Source organism: Pongo pygmaeus, chromosome 21, assembly GCF_028885625.2.
Source record: "Pongo pygmaeus isolate AG05252 chromosome 21, NHGRI_mPonPyg2-v2.0_pri, whole genome shotgun sequence".
Lineage (NCBI taxonomy): Eukaryota > Metazoa > Chordata > Mammalia > Primates > Hominidae > Pongo > Pongo pygmaeus.
In genome coordinates, this window is record NC_072394.2 from 66,487,348 (window position 1) to 66,509,986 (window position 22,639).

The 22,639-nt window shown below is 51.5% G+C and overlaps 1 protein-coding gene across 5 annotated transcripts in view; it reads right to left on the reverse strand.

Annotated features, from left to right (window-relative positions):
• The window catches only part of ZBTB46 (zinc finger and BTB domain containing 46), a 92,379-nt gene that overhangs the window by 5,201 nt on the left and 64,539 nt on the right, over window positions 1–22,639 (reverse strand). For all 5 annotated transcript variants that reach the window (XM_054467294.2, XM_054467292.2, XM_054467291.2 and 2 more), the window contains one exon: window positions 4,021–4,196. In XM_054467294.2, the coding sequence (XP_054323269.1) occupies window positions 4,021–4,196 (176 nt within the window). The remainder of the gene's footprint in view (window positions 1–4,020; window positions 4,197–22,639) is intronic.

The following is a 22,639-nucleotide window of genomic DNA, read 5'->3' on the forward strand; positions in this document are numbered from 1 at the left end:
TTCTAGACCCGCCTCCTTGAGGGCAGAGTTGCCTATAACTTCCACAAAACTAACTTCCACAAAACCGGGAACCATAAAGACCTCACTTCTCAAATGTCTGCTGCCAAAGCAACTATGTGAGCTCTAAGCATGGCCTGGAATGGGGGCCGCACCTGTGATGTGAGACCTTCAGGGGCAGCTGGTGGCCTTCAGGGCCAGGGCAGCACCACACAGCCCACCTCAGATGCCCAAACATCTGAAACAGAGCCTCAGACAACTTGGTGCCAGGACTGCTCCTTTGGGCTTTTGTTTTGCTGTATTTTATTTATTTATGTTTTTTGAAACAGAGTCTTGCTCTGTCACCAAGGCTGGAGTGTAGTGTTGCGATCTGGGCTCACTGCCAGCTCTGCCTCCCGGGTTCACGCCATTCTCCTGCCTCAGCCTCCCAAGTAGCTGGGACTACAGGCGCCCGCCACCACGGCCGGCTAATTTTTTGTGTTTTTAGTACAGATGGGGTTTCACCGTGTTAGCCAGGATGGTCTCGATCTCCTGACCTCATAATCTGCCCGCCTCGGCCTCCCAAAGTGCTGGGATTACAGGCGTGAGCCACCGCGCCCAGCCTGTTTTGCTATATTTTAAACCAAAGACTTCCAGAACAAAAATTCAAGACAAGCCACAGTAGAAACTTCCCAATACGGTGACCTGGTGCACACAGGCCCAGGAAGGGTTGGAGCGGGGCTAGTGAAAAACACTGAGGCCCCTTGAGACCTAGGCTCCCATGTGTGCTGGGGCCAGGGCACCTGAGGAGGCAGCAGGGGCAGCTTGGGGTGGCACAGGGACCTTGTGGCCAGGGCTGGATGGCTGGGAACTCATCCAAATGGGCAAATGCCCTGGAAGGAAGCAAGAAGGAAGATGGGACACCTTGGCAGCCCACCGAGGCTCTGGGGCACTGTGGTTGCAAGAGCACGGCTGGCCCACCCTCCAAATGTGGCCCTGCCAAGGCGTGGGGGGGGGTCCTACCCCAGCCACTGGTGCTCTTCCTGGAGCGGGTAGAGGGGCCACCCAGGCCAGGGAAGGGCTGACAGTCAGTGCTCACGAGTGCCATGGTGAAAGTGGTGGCTGGACTGGCTGGAGCTGCTGTCTCACACTCGGGTCTCCACGCTCTCAGGTCCAGGACCCCAGAGAAGGCTACATGCAGAGCCTCTCCTCAGAAAAAGTCAAGCCCCATATGCTTGCTTGTGTTTGTTGTTCTTTAGAGACAGGGTCTCACTCTGTTGCCCAGGCTGGAGTGCAGTGGTGCAATCACAGCTCACTGCAGCCTCGACCTCACTGGGCTCAGGTGATCGTCCTGCCTCAGCCTCTCAAGTAGCTGGGACCACAAGTGTGTACCAAACTTGGCTAATTTTTTTTTTTTTTAATTTTTTGTAGAGACAGAGTCTCACTATTTTGCCCAGGCTGGTCTCAAACTCCTGGCCCCAAGCTATCATCCTGCCCCAGCCTCCCGAAGTGCTAGGATTACAGGCATGTGCCACCACACTTGGCTTTCCATATGTTGTAAGTACATTTTCCAGGGAAGTATGACCCCCTGAAGCCCAATCATGAACCCCAGGACTAAAATCCCAGCCCTGGTCAGACACAGTGGCTCACACCTGTAATCCCAGCACTTTGGGAAGCAGAGGCAGGTGGCTCACTTGAGGCCAGGAGTTCGGGACTAGCCTCGGCAACACAGCGAAATCCCATCACCACAAAACGCAAAAATTAGCTGAGCATGGTGGTGCACATCTGTAGTCCCAGCTACTTGGGAGGCTGAGATGGGAAGATGACTTGAGCCCGGGAGGTCGAAGTTGTAGTGAGCTGTGATCACGCCACTGCACTCCAGCCTGGGTAACACAGTGAAACCCTGTCTCAAAAAAAAAAAAAACAAAAAACAAAAAAACAAACCCTAACCCTATCCAACGAGAAGGAACAGGCAGCCACACTGAACCTCAAACAGGATCAAAACGCTTATTGAGAGGTTAATACGGATTTGATAAAGAAAGATGGTGCAATCCATGTTGTTAAAACGTGTTAGCACCTATCAGTTTAAAAAACAAGATGCGATTTTCTCTGAATAGGAAACACGTCGGCATGGTGCAGCTACCCCGCCCCCCCGCCGCGGCTTTTTATAAGTGGTTTGTAAGATCAGCCCTGTGGCCTGCGTGAACCGAAGCACATCCTCAGCTACGGAAAACAAGGCTGGGGCCTCCGCGGCTCCGCGTGGATGTGGGTCTGCTTCTGGCCTTGCAGACCTGCCATCTCGTGGTCCAGGGTACCCTCCCAGGACTGTTCCTTCTCTACTGTCCTCCACCTTCCAAAGGCAAATGTGGGGGCATCAGGGACGGCCAGAGCCCAGCACTAAGCCCAGCCCCACATCCACTCCAGGACACATCCCAGGCGGCATCCAAGGGCCTGGAGTGCCCCTTCACCCACAGCCGGCCAGGCAGACACGGGCAGGCCAGGGCCCTGCACCCCTCTAGCTCTGCAGCTTGACCTCAGGGAGCTCCCACAGGGGTCGTTACCACAAATGGGTATCCACCACTGCGCTGGAAAAGCAGAAACCAACAGAACCTGACCCCTGGCGCTCGGCCCGCCCCGCAGTGTGTCTCCCCGTAAAGCCCCGCCCCTCGGTGGGTCTCCCCGTAAAGCCCCGCCCCCCGGTGGGTCTCCCCGTAAAGCCCCGCCCCCCGGTGGGTCTCCCGGTAAAGCCCCGCCCCCCGGTGGGTCTCCCGGTAAAGCCCCGCCCCCCGGTGGGTCTCCCGGTAAAGCCCCGCCCCTCGGTGGGTCTCCCGGTAAAGCCCCGCCCCCCGGTGGGTCTCCCGTAAAGCCCCGCCCCCCGGTGGGTCTCCCGGTAAAGCCCCGCCCCCCGGTGGGTCTCCCATAAAGCCCCGCCCCTCGGTGGGTCTCCCCGTAAAGCCCCGCCCCCCGGTGGGTCTCCCGGTAAAGCCCCGCCCCCCGGTGGGTCTCCCGGTAAAGCCCCGCCCCTCGGTGGGTCTCCCGGTAAAGCCCCGCCCCCCGGTGGGTCTCCCGTAAAGCCCCGCCCCCCGGTGGGTCTCCCGGTAAAGCCCCGCCCCCCGGTGGGTCTCCCGGTAAAGCCCCGCCCCTCGGTGGGTCTCCCCGTAAAGCCCCGCCCCCCGGTGGGTCTCCCGGTAAAGCCCCGCCCCCCGGTGGGTCTCCCAGTGGAGCTGGCTCCTGCAGGTCCGCTCCGGAACCTGCTGACTCTCCTGCGATTCCTAAACTGGCAGCGATGCTCCAGAGCCTCTTCCGCCCCGACAGCAGCCCCACCTCAGCCCGGAGCCCGGGGCCGCCTCCACTGCCTCTCCTCACACAGCTGCCCGCCACGAGCTCCCCCTGCACTCTGCGCCTCGGGGTGGGCGTCCCAGGACTCCCCGAACCCGAACCCTTGGGGCAGCCCCGCTCTGGGCTGCCTGTGCCCCACCCGCCTCACTGGTTCATCTCACCCACTTGCGATGCCCTCGCCAGGCCTTTTTTGGCAAATCTGCCTCCCTGTTCCCAGAGTGCCTTTTTCTATTATTTCCTCCCCAAGCAAATCCATCCACTCCACACCTGCTACCTGACAACGACCTGCCGGTGCTGAGCTCCAGGGTGGGCGCGGTGGGTGCAGACAGGTCGGCAGGCACAGGACAGGGTTCCCCCTCCCGAGGCAGGGCGGGGGCGGGTGGCGCAGAGGTGGCTGAGGGCTGGGGGCTCCAAGCAGAGCGAGCTGAGTTTGCCGAGGCCTGGCTGCCTTGGGGGCCAGCAGGTGAGCAGGGTGGGCCGAAGCCTCCGCAGGGGCCATGTGGCCCACACACACCCAGGAGGCCAGGGCGGAGCAGACAGGGGCCCTGTGCTAACCCGGGCGGCTCTCCCTGCCCTGCTGTCTTCCCCCCGTGCAGAGTGGACCCGGTGTGGGGTCCGGGGCGGTCTGCACCCTCATCGGGACCCGCCTGCCCAGACATCGTGGCCACACACAGCGCGCGGCACGCGGACCCTCCCCGCACTCACCAGCGTGTGCCGCTTCATGTGCTCGCGCCGCGTGAACTTCTTCCCGCAGATCTCGCAGGGGTAGGGCCGCTCTCCCGTGTGCGAGCGCATGTGGCGCTTGAGGATGCACTGGTGCATGGCCGAGAAGCTGCAGTACGGACACTTGAACTTCTTCCTGATCACCGTGAACTCATTCACTGAAAGAGAGGGACCCGCGAGGCGTCAGCAGGGCCTGGGATGTGCCACCCCGCAGCCCAGCAGCCAGGACGGGCTGTCTCCCACGGCCACCCACTGGGGGCTGGTCGGCACTGCGACAGGCCAGGCTCCCCCACCATCTGCATAAACTGTCCCACCCACTGTCTGGCAGGGGCGGTGCCAACAAGGCTGAGCCCCACGGAGCTCAGGAGCCCCAGCTCTCAGATCTTCCCATCCAGGCCAAGGGGCCATCCCTCCACTGAGGACAGACCAAGAGCCCCCAGGCCAAAGGCAGGAGGCAAGGGGTAAGAACGGCCAATGCTGACTACAGTGCCCAGTCCCTGCAGGACCCTCCTTCCAGCCCTCAGACCCCACTGAGCATCTGTGGGTAGCAGGCCCTGGGCGTGGTGTCCCATCAGACGCCTCCCTGGAGGCAGATAAGAAACAAACACTGTGGAGTAATACAGACCCAAAAGTGTGCAGGCGAAATGGGAGACGTGGGTGTGACTCAAGCCCTGGGCTCTTCTTGCTGGATGCGGGAGAAGCAGCCAGACTCATTTAATCGAGTTCTTTTCCCCCAACCCTGAGACCCAACATCACTCAGTGGCAGGAACTCCACACCACCATCTCCATGGTGCGTGCCCTGGGGCCAGGCTCAAAAACCTGGGGGACCCTCAGCACCCCCAATGCCGTTATGCTACTCAGACCCAGATACCAGCACGTCAGACCTGGGCATGGGCCACTGAGAGAGCCTGGAGCAGCCACGTCCACAGGACCCTCCAGGAGACCCACCTGAAGCCTGGCGCATGCATGTGCCAAGGGCTCCGCACCCTGGGATTACGATGTACTCGGTGTGCAGGACATCTTCCTCTCCGCATACTGTGACCGCCTTTCAGTGCCGGGATTTTTAACCGCACAGCTTTTGGATGTTTGAACACATCATAATTTATTAAACAGGCACTACTGCTGAACACTTGTTTCTGTTTTCACCCTTGTGGACCCTTCAGTGAGGCTCCTACAGATGGGTCTTTGCAGCCCTCTGTCACCTCCTGAAGATAAATTCTGACAAGTGGGATAAGCACCTGCCCTCCTGACCGGCAGTCCCCACTTGCCGTGCAGGGAGGGTCTACTGAGGTGCTGGGGGCTCCAGTGGACAGGCACACCCCATGACAAGGATCTCCCAAAAGGCAGCTCTAACAGGATACTCAGCATCTGCCAGGAGCGCTCATTTTGTGAAACTGGAGCATGTCTGTGTGGCCAAGACACAGAAAACCCCAGAGGCCCCGCCTGGCACGGCAGCACCTCTGACCAGCTGGCTGTGTTCGGACGCATGTCCCCACTGCACATCCCCCGAGCGGCTCCTGAGGAGGAAATCCCAAGCTCTTCCTGGCCTGTCCTCTGTCAGCCACACCGTGCCCCTGGCTCTCCTCCGAAAGTCAGTAATAAGAGACTTCTCTTTACTGCCCCCGTCCCCCAGGCCACCCTTCTCACCCTGACAGCGCCTGGTTCTCGCATTATCACACCAACAGAGCAAATGCTCCACATATTCTAGGCTGGAAAAGGAGAGCAAGGAAATGAGTTTTTCGATTAGCTTATTTAAAACAGTTTTTTTTCTTTTTTTAAACAAGATGAGGTCTCGCCATGTTGCCCAGGCTGGTCTTGAACTCCTGGGCTCAAGCGATCCTCCCACCTTGTCCTCCAAAAGTGATGGGATTACAGGTGTGAGCCACCGTGCCTGGCCCAAAACAACTTTTTGTTTTTTCTTTTTTTGTTTTTTGTTTTTTTTTTTTTAGACGGAGTCTCGCTCTGTCGCCCAGACTGCAGTGCAGTGGCTCAATCTCGGCTCACTGCAAGCTCCACCTCCTGGGTTCACATCATTCTCCTGCCCCAACCTTCCGAGTAGCTGGGACTACAGGCACCTGCCACCACACCCGGCTAGTTTTTTGTACTTTTAGTTGAGACGGGGTTTCACCGTGTTAGCCAGGATGGTCTCGATCTCCTGACCTCGTGATCCACCTGCCTCGGCCTCTCAAAGTGCTGGGATTACAGGCATGAGCCACCGCGCCTGGCCAAAACAACTCTTTTGAGAATATATTCATTCATGGTTTCTATTCTTCCTATATAAACATGAAAATTAAAATTTTGAATTATATATTTTAGCCATTTTTATTTAATTCAGACCTACATGTTAAATATTTATCTCTGTATAGAAACCCTGTATTTTTTTCCCTAGAAAAACGACTTAGAACGGACATGAGCAGGACTCAGCATTAATAACCCTGTGAGAATAAACGCCACGGGCCCAGGGCAGAGCTGCAGCTGCAGACAGTCCCCTTAAGACCTGCATGTTCTGAAGCTGCCTGCGATGCATTTCGGCTTTTTCTTAATGCTCGATTTTCCGGTCACTACTGTAACGCAGCACCACAAAGCGTGAGGCTCAGAACAACCCGGTCCACTCTTGTAGTTCTGGAGGTTGGAGATCAAGGCATCAGCGCGGCCTGGCTCTCTCCAGTGGCTCCGGGGAGGGTCCCTCCGGCCTCTTCAGCTCCTAGTAGCTCCAGCTGTCCCTTGGCTTGTGGCCACATCACTCCAGTCTCTGCCACCGTCTGTGTGGCCTCTTCTCTCTGTGTCTGTGTCTCTTCCTCTTCTCTTAGGACACCTGTGATTGGACTTAGGACCCATCTGGACAATGCAGGAGGACCTCATTTTGAGATCCTTCATCACATCTGCAAAGGGTCACACCTTTTTCCAAAGGGTCACATCCACAAGCTCTGAGGATCAGGACGGAGACCTCTGTTTTCAGGGGGTGTTCACTGCTCAACCCACTACATTTGACTGACAGTACTGTGATCACTGAGGGAATTTCACTGGCTGTCATTATTAAAATAATTTCTTACTGGAAACAACACCTTCCATGATTTATTTGTGATTTACAGTCTATATATCTTAGAAAAAATTAACATCACATAGTTTCATTCTCATAAACACTGGGATTAAATGGCCTTAAAGTCCATTTGGTAACAGTAATTAAATAAAAAAGCATAAAGATCATTACGCGGAAACAGGCACTCTCGCGATCTGTCCTAAAAACGGAACCCTTTGCCAGGAATCAGGTGTTCTCGCAAGGAAAAGGCCAACTTCCAAAAGAGTAACCAAGAAGCAATGCTATCAAAGCTGGCATGGACCCCCTAAAATAGGACATTCAGTGACATCTGGCTGCAACTGTCCAGAATTGCACCTGTGAAAACACTGCAGTCATTCATGCCAGACTGGAGGCCTCCCCTAAAGCTCAGGGAAGAGCAGAGGTCTCTGGCCTCTCTGCACCAAGCGAAGTCGGCTGCATGGACCCCTGCCCTCGGCCCTTCCTCTGTCCCCTCTGAGCGCACTTTCCACTGCAGGAGAATCGGACCTGTCCTAAATAGCCACTGTACCAGGGAACATTCCAGAACCTCTTCATGATAGTGTCAAAGTCTGCAAGAAACCAGCCGTGAACCAAATGGACTGGCAGTTGGCTTCAGGAAGGCAGACAGGGGACAAGGCATCTTCGGAGGGCTCAAGTTTGCTGCTTCCTGAGTCTTCATCACAAAACCATCTGGATATTGAATTGGTCTGGATATAATTTTCAAAAGACCACTTTGAGAGCATTTCAGAAGGGATCCAAACATCAACTGTACTTTGTTTTTTTGTTTACAAATGTATTAGGTTGTCACTTACTCTGTGTTAGAATGTGATGAAATTGTCATCTGTCCAGATTATTTTCAAAAACGTTTTAAGCCTTATGTAAAGTGCAAATACGTATACAGCTCAATGAACTCTATCTATGTACACCACACATCGCCACTCAAACAGGCATTGCATGTTCCCAGCACCCTCAAACGAGCCTTTGGCCCTCCCCTAGTTGTAACCCCCAGAGAGCACCCTCTGCCCTCAATCACCACACATTTTATTGCCCTAGGGCTTCGTATACGTGGGATCCTACCCTCATGTTGGGCTTTCTTCACTAGACATGGCCCGCACTGCTGCCTGGAGGAGGATTTGGTTGTTTGTTGTGCGTAGTACTCCATGGCACCCCTAAGCCACGTGTCCATCCTGCAGAGTCCAGTTTGGGCCTATTGAACAGTGGAGATCTGATGGCTCTTACATGTGTCTTTTGGTGACTTAAGTTCTCATTATTTCCTGGCGGGGAAGGGGGGCTTCTGGACCACAGGGTGTTCACCTGCTTGGCTTCCACGGATATTGCCAATTTTCCAAAGATTTATGATTCCTCTCAAATTAATTTTTGTGCTTGGTCAGAATTAGGGGTCAAGATTCACTATTTTTGGGGAGGGGAACAGAGTCTCGCTCTGTCACCCAGGCTGGAGTGCAGTGGTACGATCTCAGCTCACTGCAACCTCCGCCTCTGGGTTCAAGTGATTCTCCTGCCTCAGCCTCTCGAGTAGCTGGGATTACAGGCACTCATCACTACACCAGGCTGATTTTTGTATTTTTAGTAGAGACGGGGTTTCGCCATGTTGGCCAGGCTGGTCTCGAACTCCTAACCTCAGGTGATTCACCCGCCTCGGCCTCCCAAAGTGCTGGGATTACAGGTGTGAGAGCCATCGCGCCCGGCCACGATTCACTTTTTTCCTCCATGTCAATGTCCAGTCACTCAGCACCACATATTGAAAAGACCATCCGTCCCACACTGAGTTGCAGGGCTGGCTTTCTAGTGCCTCACTGGCCGTGACGGCTTGTCTACCCTGCTGACTACAGCACTATAAGCCTTGATATCTGCATCTCTCAGTGCTCCAGCGTTCCCCTTCCTTTCCAAGATCACCTTAGCCATGTGTATGAACCCTGGCTTTTATTTCCAGGTTTCTGATGCCCTGACATCTGGGGTCTCGACGACCCTGCAGGAACTTCCCCTCCCAGTTCCTAGAGATAGCAATTGGATGCACCTTTGTGCACCTTTCATATGTGAACCAACCCGTCCAGAGCTCACACTCCCTCCACCCACCCCGTCCAGAGCTCACACTCCCTCCACCTGCCCATACAGAGCTCACACTCCCTCCACCTGCCCATACAGAGCTCACACTCCCTCCACCTGCCCATACAGAGCTCACACTCCCTCCACCTGCCCTGTCCAGAGCTCACACTCCTTCCACCTGCCCTGTCCAGAGCTCACACTCCCTCCTCCTGCTCCATAGGTTCTCACGCTACAGCCAGTATCCCCTCCCCTAATCACCTCTGGGCCATACAACTAGGCACAGCTCCTATGTCCAGAGCCTGCTGAAATTATTCAAATCACACAATCCTAAACCAGCTTACCCTGCCTTGCCCATTCCTCCCCACAGAAACCAAACAAGGCTCCGGCCTGCATTTCCCCTTCTCCCTCTGCCTCCTGACTGACCCTGGTGCTTCCCCATGTGTCTCTGCCTGGGCTGGTGGGCCTGCTATTCTGGAAATTGGCGAGTATAACAAACTTCTTCCCTTTATGAGTTATTTCTGTCTGTGTGTCCTACCACACCTAATTAACACAAATCCCCAGGTGCCCTTAGATCACTATCCTAGATCCTTTGCATCTCCAAATATATTTAGCAGTCAATTTACTCACACACACACATGCACACGCACACACACACACCCCCCTCTGCTGGGATCTTAACAGGAATTGTGCTGACCCAATATATCAACTTAAGGAGAGTCACATCTTTTTTTTTTTTTTTGAGACGGAGTCTTGCTCTGTCGCCCAGGCTGCAGTGCAGTGGCGCAATCTCGGCTCACTGCAAGCTCCACCTCCCAGGTTCACGTCATTCTCCTGCCTCAGCCTCCTGAGTAGCTGGGACTACAGGTGCCTGCCACTATGCCCAGCTAATTTTTTTGTATTTTTAGTAGAGACGGGGTTTCACCATGTTAGCCAGGATGGTCTCAATCTCCTGACCTCGTGATCCACCTGCCTCGGCCTCCCAAAGTGCTGGGATTACAGGCGTGAGCCACCGCGCCTGGAGGAGATTCACATCTTAACAATAGTGAGTCTTCTTTTCCATGAACATAGTATATCCCTTCATTTATTAATATCTTCTTTAATTTCTCCCAGCAATATTTTACAGTTTTCTGTGTAGAGGTCTTTGCATATTTTTTGTTTAATTTATTCCTAGGCATTTGATGTCCTATAAAATGAAACTCTGTTATTTATAGAAATACAATTGACTTTTGTATATTGAGTTTCATACATTGGCTCTATATCCAATATATCTGGTAAATTCTCCCGTTAAAAATCTAAGTTTCTAGATTCTTTTGAATGTTCTATATGCATAATCATGTCACCTACAAATAATGATGCTTTTACTTATTCCTTTCCATTCATTTCTTTTTCTTTTTTTTCTTTAGTAAAGACAGGGTCTTGCCATGTTGCCCAGGCTGGTCTTGAGCTCCTGGGCTCAAGTGACCCACCCACCTCAGCCTCCCAAAGTGCTGAGATGACAGGCATGAGCCACAGTGCCTGGCCCCTTTCGTTTATCACCGTATTGCACGGCTTGGGACAAGAGGTGGGACTCGGGGAGGAGGGAGGCAAGGGAGGTTCCTGACATAAACATTAGGAAGGTAAGAGTTCTCAGGTGCAGCCGGGCACACACAACCCAGGCAGGATCTCCAGCCACCTCTGAATCTAAGTGGTAATGATGGGTATCTGTGTATCATTCCCGTGCTCAGAGGCCAAGTCATCATGATTTCACGATTAACCAGAAGGTTAACTTTTTTTTTGTAGATACTTTTTGTCAGATTTAGAACATTTCTTTATACTCCAATTTGCTGATTTTTATCACGAAGGCTACTGAATTTTATCAAAAGTGTTTTCTGCATTTATTGAGGTGATATAGCGGGTTTTCTCCTTTATTCGGCTAATGTGATGAATTATACATGTTGATTCCAAACACCCACTTAACCTTGAGTTCCTGGAATGAGCCTGCGGACCATGCAGCACGGTTCTTCCTCTGTCTCACTGGATTCAATTTGCTGGTATTTACTTTAACAGTTGTACATCTCTGCTGAGTGATAATTTCCTTTCTTGTAATGCCATGTCAGGCTCTGGAATCAAGACTATGCCAGCTTAGATAGGCTGGAGACTGTCCCTTTCTTCTAGTATTTGGAAGATATGTCTAACGTTGGCATCATTTTCTTCCGTTAAAATTGGAAAGAATTCACTAGTGAAGGCACTCACCCTGAAGCTTTCTCTGTGGGAAGGTTTTAAAGTTATTAATTCAATTTTCTCAGCAGATCATAAAACTATTGAGCTCTTTCTGTTTGCTCCAGTTTTGATAAATTCTGTTTTCCAGGAATTTTCCCATTTCCTCCAATTTGTCAAATATATTCGCATAAAGTTGTGTATAATAATCTTACCTATCCAATATCCGTTGATCACTTTTCACAGGAGTCATATCAGTTTTTTTTTTTTTTTTTTTTTTTTTTTGAGACAGAGTCTCACTCTGTCGCCCAGGCTGGAGTGAGTGGCACAATCTCAGCTCACTGCAAGCTCCACCTCCCGGGTTCATGCAATTCTCCTGCCTCAGCCTTCCGAGTAGCTGGGACTACAGGCGCCCACCACCACGCCCGGCTAAATTTTTGTATTTTTAGTAGAGACGAGGTTTCACTGTGCTAGCCAGGATGGTCTCAATCTCCTGACCTCGTGATCCACCCGCCTCGGCCTCCCCAAGTGCTGGGATTACAGGCGTGAGCCACCGCATCCGGCCTTTTTTTTTTTTTTTTTTTTAAACAGAGTCTCGCTCTGTTGCCCAGGCTGGAGTGCAGTGGCGTGATCTTGGCTCACTACAAGCTCCGCCTCCTGGGTTCTCCTGCCTCAGCCTCCCGAGTAACTGGGATTACAGGCGCCTGTCACCACACCCGGCTAATTTTTTGTATTTTTAGTAGAGACGGGGTTTCACCATGTTAGCCAGGATGGTCTCGGATCTCCTGACCTCGTGATCCGCCTGCCTCAGCCTCCCAAAGTGCTGGGATTACAGGCGTGAGCCACTGCGCCCGGCCGAGTTATATCAGTTTTATTATCTTTTCAACACACTGGCTTTGGGCATTGTTCACTTTCGGTTTTGGGGTTTGCCTAGGCTGGAATGCAGCAGTGCAATCATAGCTCACTGTAACCTTAAACTCCTTGGCCTCAAGCGAGCCTTCCAATTTAACCTCCTAAAGTGCTGGGATTACAGGTGTGCACCACCATGCCAGCTGCACTGTTCATTTTTGTATGCCTGCTTTCTACTTCATTGATAGCTCTTTTTTCTTTTTTTCAGATGGAGTCTCGCTGTGTCATCCAAGCTGGTGTGTGGTGCCATGATCTCGGCTCGCTGCAACCTCCGCCTCCCAGGTTCAAGCAATTCTCCTGCCTTAGCCTCCCAAGTAGCTAGGATTACAGGCACCCACCACCATACCCGGCTAATTTTTGTACTTTTAATAGAGAAAGGGTTTCACCATGTTGGCCAGGCTGGTCTCAAACTCCTGACCTCAAGTGATTCACCCACTTCAGCCTCCCAAAGTGCTGGGATTACAGGCATGAGCCACAACACTCACCCTGATATCTATTCTTTATTTCCCTTTTGTTACTTTCTTTGGGCTTAATTTGCTATGCTTTTTCTTCTTGACAAAGAAATTTAGAACCTTTCTTCTGTCCTAATATGGAACTAGAGCTGTACGTTTCCCTTAAATATTGCTTTAGATGTGGCCTAAAAGTTTTGATAGGGCATTTTTTCATTATCATTCAGTTAAAAATATTTTGGCCAGGCACGGTGGCTCACACCTGTAATCCCAGCACTTTGGGAGGCCGAGGCATGTGGATCACAAGGTCAGGAGTTCGAGACCAGCCTGGCCAATATGGTGAAACTCTGTCTCTACTAAAAATATAAAAAGTAGCCAGGCGTGGTGGCTGTAGTCCCAGCTACTCAGGAGGCTGCAGCAGGAGAATCACTTGAATCTGGGAGGCAGAGATTGCAGTGAGCAGAGATCGCACCACTGCACTCCAGCCTGGGTGACAGAGCGAGACTCTGTCTCAAGAAAAAAAAAAAAGTTGATCATTTCTCTAGTGACTTATGCTTTGACTTGAGGGTTGTATAAACTATTTGATTTGCAAGCATTTGGGGATAGTCTAGTATCTTCTTGTTACTGATTTCTAATTCCAGTTTGCTAAGGTCAGAAAATATACTCTCTCTGATTTCAATCCTTTGATATTTGTTGAACCTGAATTATGGCCCTGGTTGGTCTATTTTGGTAAATGTTTCCTGTCCATTTGGAATATCCTGCACTTGTTTGGTGTAACGTTCAAACTGGGCTAATTGTGCTGTTACAGCCAGTATCTCTATGAACACAGATGCAAGACTCAAACCAAACATTAGCAAACTGAATCCAATAATACAGAAACAGAATAGCAGCTTGTGACTAGATGTGTTTATTTCCAGGAATTCAAGGTGAATTTAACATTTGAAAACTGTGTTCAAATCTCTATCCTTATTGAGATTTTGTTTTTTGTTCTATCAATTACTGAGAGAAGTGTTTTAAAACCCCCAATTGTAATTGTGAAGTTATCTCTTTTTTTAGTTCTGCCAGCTTTTACTTCATGTATTTTAAAACTGAGCTGTTGCCGGGCACAGTGGTTCACGCCTGTAATCCCAGCACTTTGGGAGGCCGAGGCGGGTGGATCACGAGGTCAGGAGATCGAGACCATCTTGGCCAACGTGGTGAAATCCTGTCTCTACTAAAAATACACAAAAAATGAGCCAGGGTGGTGGCACGCGCCTGAATTCCCAGCTACTTGGGGGGCTGAGGCAGGATAATTGCTTGAACCTGGGAGACAGAGGTTGCAGTGAGACGAGAGTGTGCCACAGAGTGAGGCTCCTCTCAAAAAAAAAAAAAACCACCTGAGCTGTTAGGAGCAATACGCATTTAGGATTGTTACATTTACTACTGAATTGACTAATTATCATTATGCCAGTCCCACTTGAGTAATACTTCTCAAAGTTTACTTTGATATTAAGATTGCTATACTGACTTTCTTTTCGGTTAGTGTTTGCTTGATTCATCTTTTTATTTTCTTTTGTTTCTTTTGTAGAGATAGGGTGTTGCTCCATTACCCAGGCTGGAGTACAGTGGCACAATCATAGTACACGGTAACCTCAAACTTTTGGGCTCAAGTCATCTCCTGCCTCAGCCTCCCAAGTAGCTTGAATCACTGGTGTGCACCACCAAACCCAGCTAATTATTTAATTCTTTTAGAGATGGGGTCTTGTTAAGTTGCCCAGGCAGGTCTCAAACTCTTGGCCCCAAGTGATCCTCTAACCTCAGCCTCCCAAAGTGCTGGGATTACAGGTGTGAGCCACTGTACCCAGCCAACAAATAGTTTTTAAAAACAGGCTATGTGTTTTGTTCATTTTTAATAATGTAATTATTGATGTGGCTGGTGTAAGGCTATCATCTTGTTTTTTATTTGTCCTTTATGCTTTTTGTTCTTATTCCTCCTTTCTTGCCTTCTTTCAAATTGATCACGTATTGTATCGGGACATTCTTGCACTGCTATAAAGAAATACCTGAAACTGGTTAATTTATGAGAAAAGAGGTTTGATTGGCTCACGGTTCTGCAGGCTCTACAGGAAGCACGGCCGCATCAGCTTCTGGGGAGACCTTAGGAAGCTTCCAATCACGGCAGAAGTCGAAGATGGAGCAAGCGTTTCACACGGCAGGAGCAGGAGCAAGATGGAGGGTCATGGGGGAGGTGCCACATGCTTTTAATCGACCAGATCTTGTGGACCTCACTATCATGAGGACAGCACTAAGGGGAGGGAGCTAAATCATTCATGGAAGGTCCCACCAGGCACCACGTCCAGCATTGCGGATCACAGTTCAACATGAGATTTGGGTGGGGACACAGATCCAAACTGTATCAAGTATTACTCCATTTCTTCTCCTCATTGAGACTTTGAATCACACTACTTTTTTTTTACTATTTTTAGTCATCACTCCTGTGACTGTAAAGAATCAGAACCACATGACAGTTAACTCTCATCCACCCTACATGCTAATAGTGTCATATGTTTTGCTTCTATTTAGGTTTAAAAATCCCCCAAATTATAATTGTTGCTTTAAACAATCAAGATTATTTTCTATTACTCACACAGTTGCCTTATCTGGTGCTTTCTTTTTTTAAAAATAAGAGACAGCCTTGCTCTGTCATCCAGGCTGGAGTGCAGCAGTGCAACCATGGCTCACAGCAGCCTCGACCTCCTGGGCTCAAGTGATCCTCCCACCTCAGCCTCCCAAGTGGCTGGAACTACAGGCATGAGCCATTGCACCCAGCTAATTAAAAAAAAAAAAATTATAGGCCAAGCACGCTGACTCATGCCTGTAATCCCAGCACTTTGTGAGGCCGAGGTGGTTGGATCACTTGAGGCCAGGGGTTCCAGACCAGCCTGGGCAACATGGCAAAACCTTGTCTCTACTAAAAATAAAAAAAAATTAGCCGGATGTGGTGGCATGCGCCTGTAATCCCAGCTTCTCTGGAGGCTGAGGCACAAGAATCACTTGAACCCAGGAGGCAGAGGTTGCAGTGAGCTGAGATCACACCACTGCACTCTAGCCTGGGTGACAGAGTGAGATCCTGTCTCAATCAATCAATCAATAAAATAAAAAGTAATTTTTTTTGTAGAGATGAGATCTTGTTACGTTGTCTCACACTCCTGGCCTCAAACAATCTTCCCACCTCGTCCTCCCACAGTGCTGGGATCACAGGTGTGGCTCCTGCGCCCAGACCCTTTCTGGTGCTTTTTACTCCTTTCTTCATTCTGCGCTCCCATCTGGGATACTTTTTCTTTCACCTGAAGGGCTTTTAGTACTTTTTGTCATTTGGCAATGAATTTTCCTGGTTTTGTTTGTATGACAATATGCTTTATATACCCTTAAATTGTGACGAAGCCCAGGCGCGGTGGCTCACGCCTGTAATCCCAGCATTTTGGGAGGCCGAGGCCAGCAGATCACGAGGTCCAGAGATCAAGACCAGCCTGGCCAACATGGTGAAACCGTCTCTACAAAATATACAAAAAATCAGCCAGGCATGGTGGCTCACGCCTGTAATCCCAGCTACTGGGGAGGCTGAGGCAGGAGAATCACTTGAACTCAGGAGGCGGAGGTTGCAGTGAGCAGAGATCACGCCATTGCACTCCAGCCTGGGTGACTGAGCGAGACTCTGTCTCGAAAAAAAAAAAATCGTGATTAATATTTTTGTTGGGTATAGAGTTCCAGGTTGGCATCCTTTTTCCTTCCAGTACTTCAAAGACGTCATTCATTGTCTTCTAGCTTCTGTAGTTTCTGGGAAAGTCAGCCATCAGTGTTGTTCTTCTGAATGTTAACCATTTTTTCTCTGGCTGTTTTTTTTTTTTTTTTTTGAGACAGAGTTTTGCTCTTGTTGCCCAGGCTGGAGTGCAATGGCTCGATCTCAGCTCACTGCATCCTCCACCTCCCAGGTTCAAACAATTCTCCTGCCTCAGCCTCCCGAGCAGCTGGGATTACAGGCGTGTGCCACCACACCCGGCTAATTTTGTATTTTTAGTAGAGATGGGGTTTCTCCATGTGGAGGCTGGTCTCGAACTCCTGACCTCAGGTGATCCGTCCGCCTCGGCCTCCCATAGTGCTGGGATTACAGGTGTGAGCCACCGCACCTGGCCCTCTGGCTGCTTTTAAGATTTTTTTTTTGTTTTTCTTTTGAGACGGAGTCTTGCTCTCTCACCCAGGCTGGAGTGCAATGGTGCGGTCTCGGCTCACTGCAACCTCCACCTCCCAGGTTCAAGTGATTCTTGTGTGTATGTGCATGTATGTGTGTGTGCGCGTGTGTGCATGTTTGTGCGCGTGCGTGTGTGTGTGCATATGTGTATGCACATGTGTATGTCTGTGTGTGTGTGTGTATGTGCGTGCGTGTGTGTGTGTGTGGCTCAGAGGCTTGGGGTGGGGGGCAGTTGTATGCAAAGGCTGGGGTCCTCCTCTTTGTTTCTTGCGTCTCGGGATTTCGCCCCTCACGTCCCGGCTCCTCTGGCTGCCCCAAAGGACAATCTCTGTATCTGTACACTGCCGTCCGCTCAGGCTCCACTTCCTGCTCCAGGGTTTGGGAAATATGCCAGCAACACCACTGGGGTGAAGGGCAGCTCATCTGTGTTCTCTCTTCTCTCAAGGATCACAGCCTTGTCCCACCTGCACTGGCCCCCTTCCCGGGTAGGTTATGTGTGGGCGTTTCTTTTCTTTTTTGAGACAGGGTCTCACTCTGTGGCGCAGCTGGAATGCAGTGGTGTAATCATGGCTCACTGCAGCTTCGACCTCCTGTGCCCAAGCGATCCTCCCTCCTCAGCCTGCCAAGTACCTGGCACCACACATGTACAGCACCACGCTCAGCTAATTTTAAACTTTTTTTTGAAGAGACAAGTCTCCCTGTGTTGCCCAGGCTGGTCTTGAACTCTTAGGCTTAAGCAATCCTCCCGCCACAACCTCCCAAAGTACTGGGATTCCAGGCATGAGCCATTGCGCCCAGCCTGAAAACTTCATATGCTGAATGAATGTCTGTGTAGTTTCAGGGGAAAGAATGTTAGAAGTAGGGATAAAGTCATACTGCTATCTATTCTAAAAATGTTCTTTGAGCCTTTATCATTTTACTATCTGCCACAAACATATTTTTTTAGGATCTATGGCACATGTCTACAATTTTTAAATTGTTTTCAAAAAGTTAACCAAACTCTTTCAGCAAAATGGTGCGGAGAGAATCTCCACGACCACGCCTCCTTATCAACCCCCAAGACAACTCTCTCCCCGCTGGGCCCACCTGCTGCCCACCCTGGAGAGCAAAAGGCAAAGTCGTCGTGCGGCCTCTGATGTACTTGCTTCAACAGCACCAGGGTGTGCCCTGCCCATGAACGCAGAGCCCAGGCGTGGACCAATCTCACAGTCAGATGCCACAAGTTTCTTCTGTCACGGTGCCCAGGTTGAGACATATCATCTCAGGTCCAACAGCTGAGAGATCCCTTTTTTTTTTTTTTTTTTTTTTTTTTTGAGACGGAGTTTCACTCTTGTTGCCCAGGCTGGAGTGCAATGGCATGATCTCTGCTCACTGCAACCTCTGCCTCCCGGGTTCAAGAGATTCTCCTGCCTCAGCCTCTCAAATAGCTGGGATTACAGGCGCCCGCCACCATGCCCAGCTAATTTTTCTATTTTTAGTAGAGATAGGATTTTGCCATGTTGGCCAGGCTGGTCTAAAACTCCTGACCTCAGGTGATCCGCCCACCTCGGCCTCCCAAAGTGCTGGGATTACAGGTGTAAGCCACCGCACCTGGCCAAGAGATCCCATTTTGACCAATAAAAAAAGAAAAGCTTCATTTTCTCTACAACTGATATTAAAACTCCAACAGGCATTCGCATAACGAGGCGTCTGGCAGCTCGGAAGGCGCGGCCTGTGTGGACTGCTCTCCCGACCCTCACAGATGCCAGCAGAGCGCGGTCACCTTTGGTAAAATGCCCCAAACCTCGCTAGAAATCCCACTTTTCTCCGTCTTCAGAAACTCATCTCAGGAACATAAAGATTTGAGGAACTAGGGGAGGCTCCAGCAGATGGTTCTGGCTGCAGCGAAGATGGGGACCGTCCGGAAAGGGGATGGGCTGTTGGGCAGATGGTGGGACGCGTCTCTGACCTGGGAGTGGGCTCCCCCGACACGCCACCTTCCCTGCCAGATGGCGCTTCTGGGTATTCCAGAATCTGGAATGGGGGATACCTGTCTCCCTCCTGAACCCACCTGCTGCTCTGGGTCCCTGGAGCCCACCAAGTCCACAACCATCTGCTCTGAATAGAAAGCTGACATTGAACCTAATACGTCTGATGAGGACGGGCAAGGGCACCGCGGGGCGCTCTTTCTGAAAAGCAGCACATTCCCGTAATTCCACGCCAACACGTGGAGCGGCGCGCACATGTCAGGCACACACCGCCAAGGATGCCACGGCAGGCTTTGTCTTTCGATCTTCCTAGAAGTTGCTGGGTCGGAGCTACGTGGCTCCACTTCCCACGGATGGGGACATGTTTTCCTGCCCCTGAAAGCCCCTGTCCCCACACGTTGGCAATCCCGCAGGATCTCGGTCATCTGAACCCCGTCAGGCAGAAGCTGGAGGTCCACCTGCCCCACCTGCCCACCGGCTGGGCATGGAGATGCCTTCACCTGGCAACAGCCAGCAGAGGACTCGAGAAATGACCACAGAAAGGCACACACCGGCTCCCAGTCACAGCTCTCCGCAGACATCCCCTCCCCGACGCAGCTGTGCAGTCACCCAGTTCCCCTCTTGCTCCTACACACTTGAGAGTTCTCGCGCCTGGGAAGCTGCACCCAGCTGGCCACTGGGACCCGGACGCCGAAGCTCTGGCTGCAGCATCGAGGTAAAAGCAAACGCTGGCTCCAGCACACAGACCAGAGGCACCCACAGTTCTGTCCCAAACCACTTCCAGCAGGGGAGGTGACTTTGCTGCTGTCACTTGCTTCACAGGGCTCCTTAGCTGGCCTCAGGGTAAAGCTGTCAGCACCCAAGGAGCTCCAGGTGAGGCCAAGCCATCCTGACACTGGCGGCCCCCAGGGCTGGGCAAGTCCATCCAGGGCTGGGCTGGAAGAAGACTCCTCAGGCATCCTGGACAGGCCACAGACCCTGCAGAAACCCACCCTCATGCCAGCGGAAGCCAACTCTGGAAGAGGACTGCTCCACCCAGTTCTCCACGCTATGAGAGGTGTCGATCTAGAATCAGAGACAGACAAGTTATAGACAGTCAGGATGGGATAAAAGCAGCAAGACTTCTAGGGTGGACGCTCTGCTGCCCTCACTCACCTGGGACGTTGTCCAATCGCTACTAAGACAGCCTGTCAACAGCCATCTGGAAAGGAAGACTGTAATTAATTCTCAATGAAGAGACACTCAGAAATACATGCATTAACAAAACATTAACACTTGCCACCAAAACTATCCTGTGAGAAATGACTCGTGTGGGAATAGCAATTAATTTCAAAATCCAAAATGTGTGGTTAAGGCTGGGTGCCGAGGCTCATCCCAGCACTGTGGGAGGCCGAGGAGGCTCATGCCTGTGATCCCAGCACTTTGGGAGGCCGAGGCAGGATCACCTGAGGTCAGGAGTTCGAGACCAGCCTGGCCAACATGGTGAAACCTCATCTCTACTAAAAACACAAAAATTAGCCAGGAGTGGTGGTGTGCCCAACGGGATACCCTATCCTGTAATCCCAGCTGCTTGGGAGGCTGAGGCAGGAGAATCGCTTGAACCCCGAAGGTGGAGGTTGCAGTGAGCTAAGATCACACCACTGCACTCCAGCCTGGGCGACAAAGCCAGACTCTGTCTCAAAAAAAAAAAAAAAAAAAAAGTGGTTGAGCTCAGTTAAAGAATTTTTTTTCCTCCAGGGAAGCAAACACACCCCATGGCCCTTTCTTTATAGAAAAGACCCCGCGACTTCAGGCACAGGAAGGAGAACGCTTTCCGCCAGGGCTCTGCGCCGCTCGGGCTGGGGCAGTGGCCTCCAAGTCAGGGCTTGGCCAGAAACGTGCAGTGACCAGGCCTGGAAGGGACCGGCCACCACCACTGAGCTCTAGGAACTGATGTTTCCAACCCACTGCGACATGAATCGAATGTCTTTACATTAGGGGAAAAAAATTGCTCAAAATATAAAAACCAATTCAACTTCATACAACCTGTTGCTGTGGGAGTGGAACAATTACTATTGCAAAAGCGAATAACTTGGCTGACCTAAAATGGGTTTTCTCTGTACCTGGTTGAGTTGAAGGTGGGAGAGGAGGGCACATGGAGAGCAGGTGCCACCAAAGCGCCTCCTCGGAGGTGCCCGGGCTCATCTGGGCCGTGGCCACGCACACATGGGTGTCAGGGACACCACGCCCCAAGTGTTTGGCCCAGTTGCCCCAGACAAAGCTGGCCACCCTGGTGTCTTACCTGAGCTGGGGGAGGCAGCGCCGGCTCCCTGGGCTGGGTCTGGCGGTTCCCCAGAGCTCATCCTGCGGCTCTGAGGGTGGAAGGTGGAGGGTGGAGGGGCTTCTGTTCTGCCATCAGCGACCCTCACAAGGGACCCAGGCCCTGGGAACACAGGAAAGGAGTCTCACCCACAGGAACGTGCACCAGTTGCTGGGTTCTAGAGAGTTCCAGAAGCACCGACGATCTTCCCGGCATGCGGTGCGAGCCCGGTGATGCCCCGAGGGTCTCGCTGGAGGCAGGTGTTTGAGTGCTTTGATCAGCCGGCCAACCCCAAATGCCCGAGGTCTCCACCCGTGACTTCTCTGCGGTGGGTCTCTTTCCTGGGAGCCAAGTGATTCCAACAGAGGGTTTTGGTGGAGGAAGTCGGAGCATGAACACCTCTGGACTGCAGAAATGCTCTCCTGATGAGAATGCCAAGGCGTGCTGGCCTGGACTGCCTGAAAGTGCAGCACCATGTCCACCAAATGCCCTTTGGTCGGCAACTGTTCACAATTCCAGTCTCGATCCAGAATCAAGTTAAAGTTCTCAATTCATCCTTTAAATACCACAGGGAAATAGTCTTTAAACCACAACCGAAATAAAGACAAGCTGCGACTGTTCTCTGCAAAACGCCTCCTGACGCCTGGGCCCAGCCACTCCGCCATCTCCACGGCCACCTTCTCCAGTAACGAGCTGGTCAGAAGCTGTCCCCGCAGGAAAGGACTGCAGGGAGCTGGGATGAGCTTCACGGGAGGCAGGACCGCACCGCCATGGCTGTCCCTAGAATCCTTGACTCTTTAAAAGAGTGAGGGGGGTTACACCAGCAATGCTCCAGAGGCCATGTCCCACATTTCTGGGCATGGCTGATGCAGGGCTTACAGCCTTTGGTCCCCGGCCAGCCGGCCGGCGGCACATCCTCGGCTTGTCTGTGTGAAGTTGGCGTCCTCGTGCTGTTTGGAGACACGAAGGCAGCACACACCTCAAGGCCTCAGGTCAGCACCAGCCCAGCACAACTTGTGGGCAGACATGTTCTGAGCCTAAATGACAGTTTTCATGGTTTCTACTGGGATAACAATGTCTATTAACAGAGAAGAGGCCTGCCTACTGCTGAAAAAGGAATAAAAGTAAGCACGAAGTTCAACAGAATCAAATGAGAAGTACGGCAAGTCCTCTGACAGGGATGTCAGAGATTGATGGTCTAGTAATGAAACTGCCATCTGTTTAATTTAACAGCCAAGCCAAGATTATTGGTCCTACAAATCCAAGAAAACTAGTTCAGTTTTTCTAGAATGTTCCAGAACCATCTCCAAAGGCCCTCTGAGTGTCAGCTGCTCTGTGCCACTGGCCTGCTGCCTGCATATTTAATGGTTCTCTAAATTCAGAAATCTGCGACCACCATCACATTCTTGTGCAAAATTGCCGCGGCTGGAC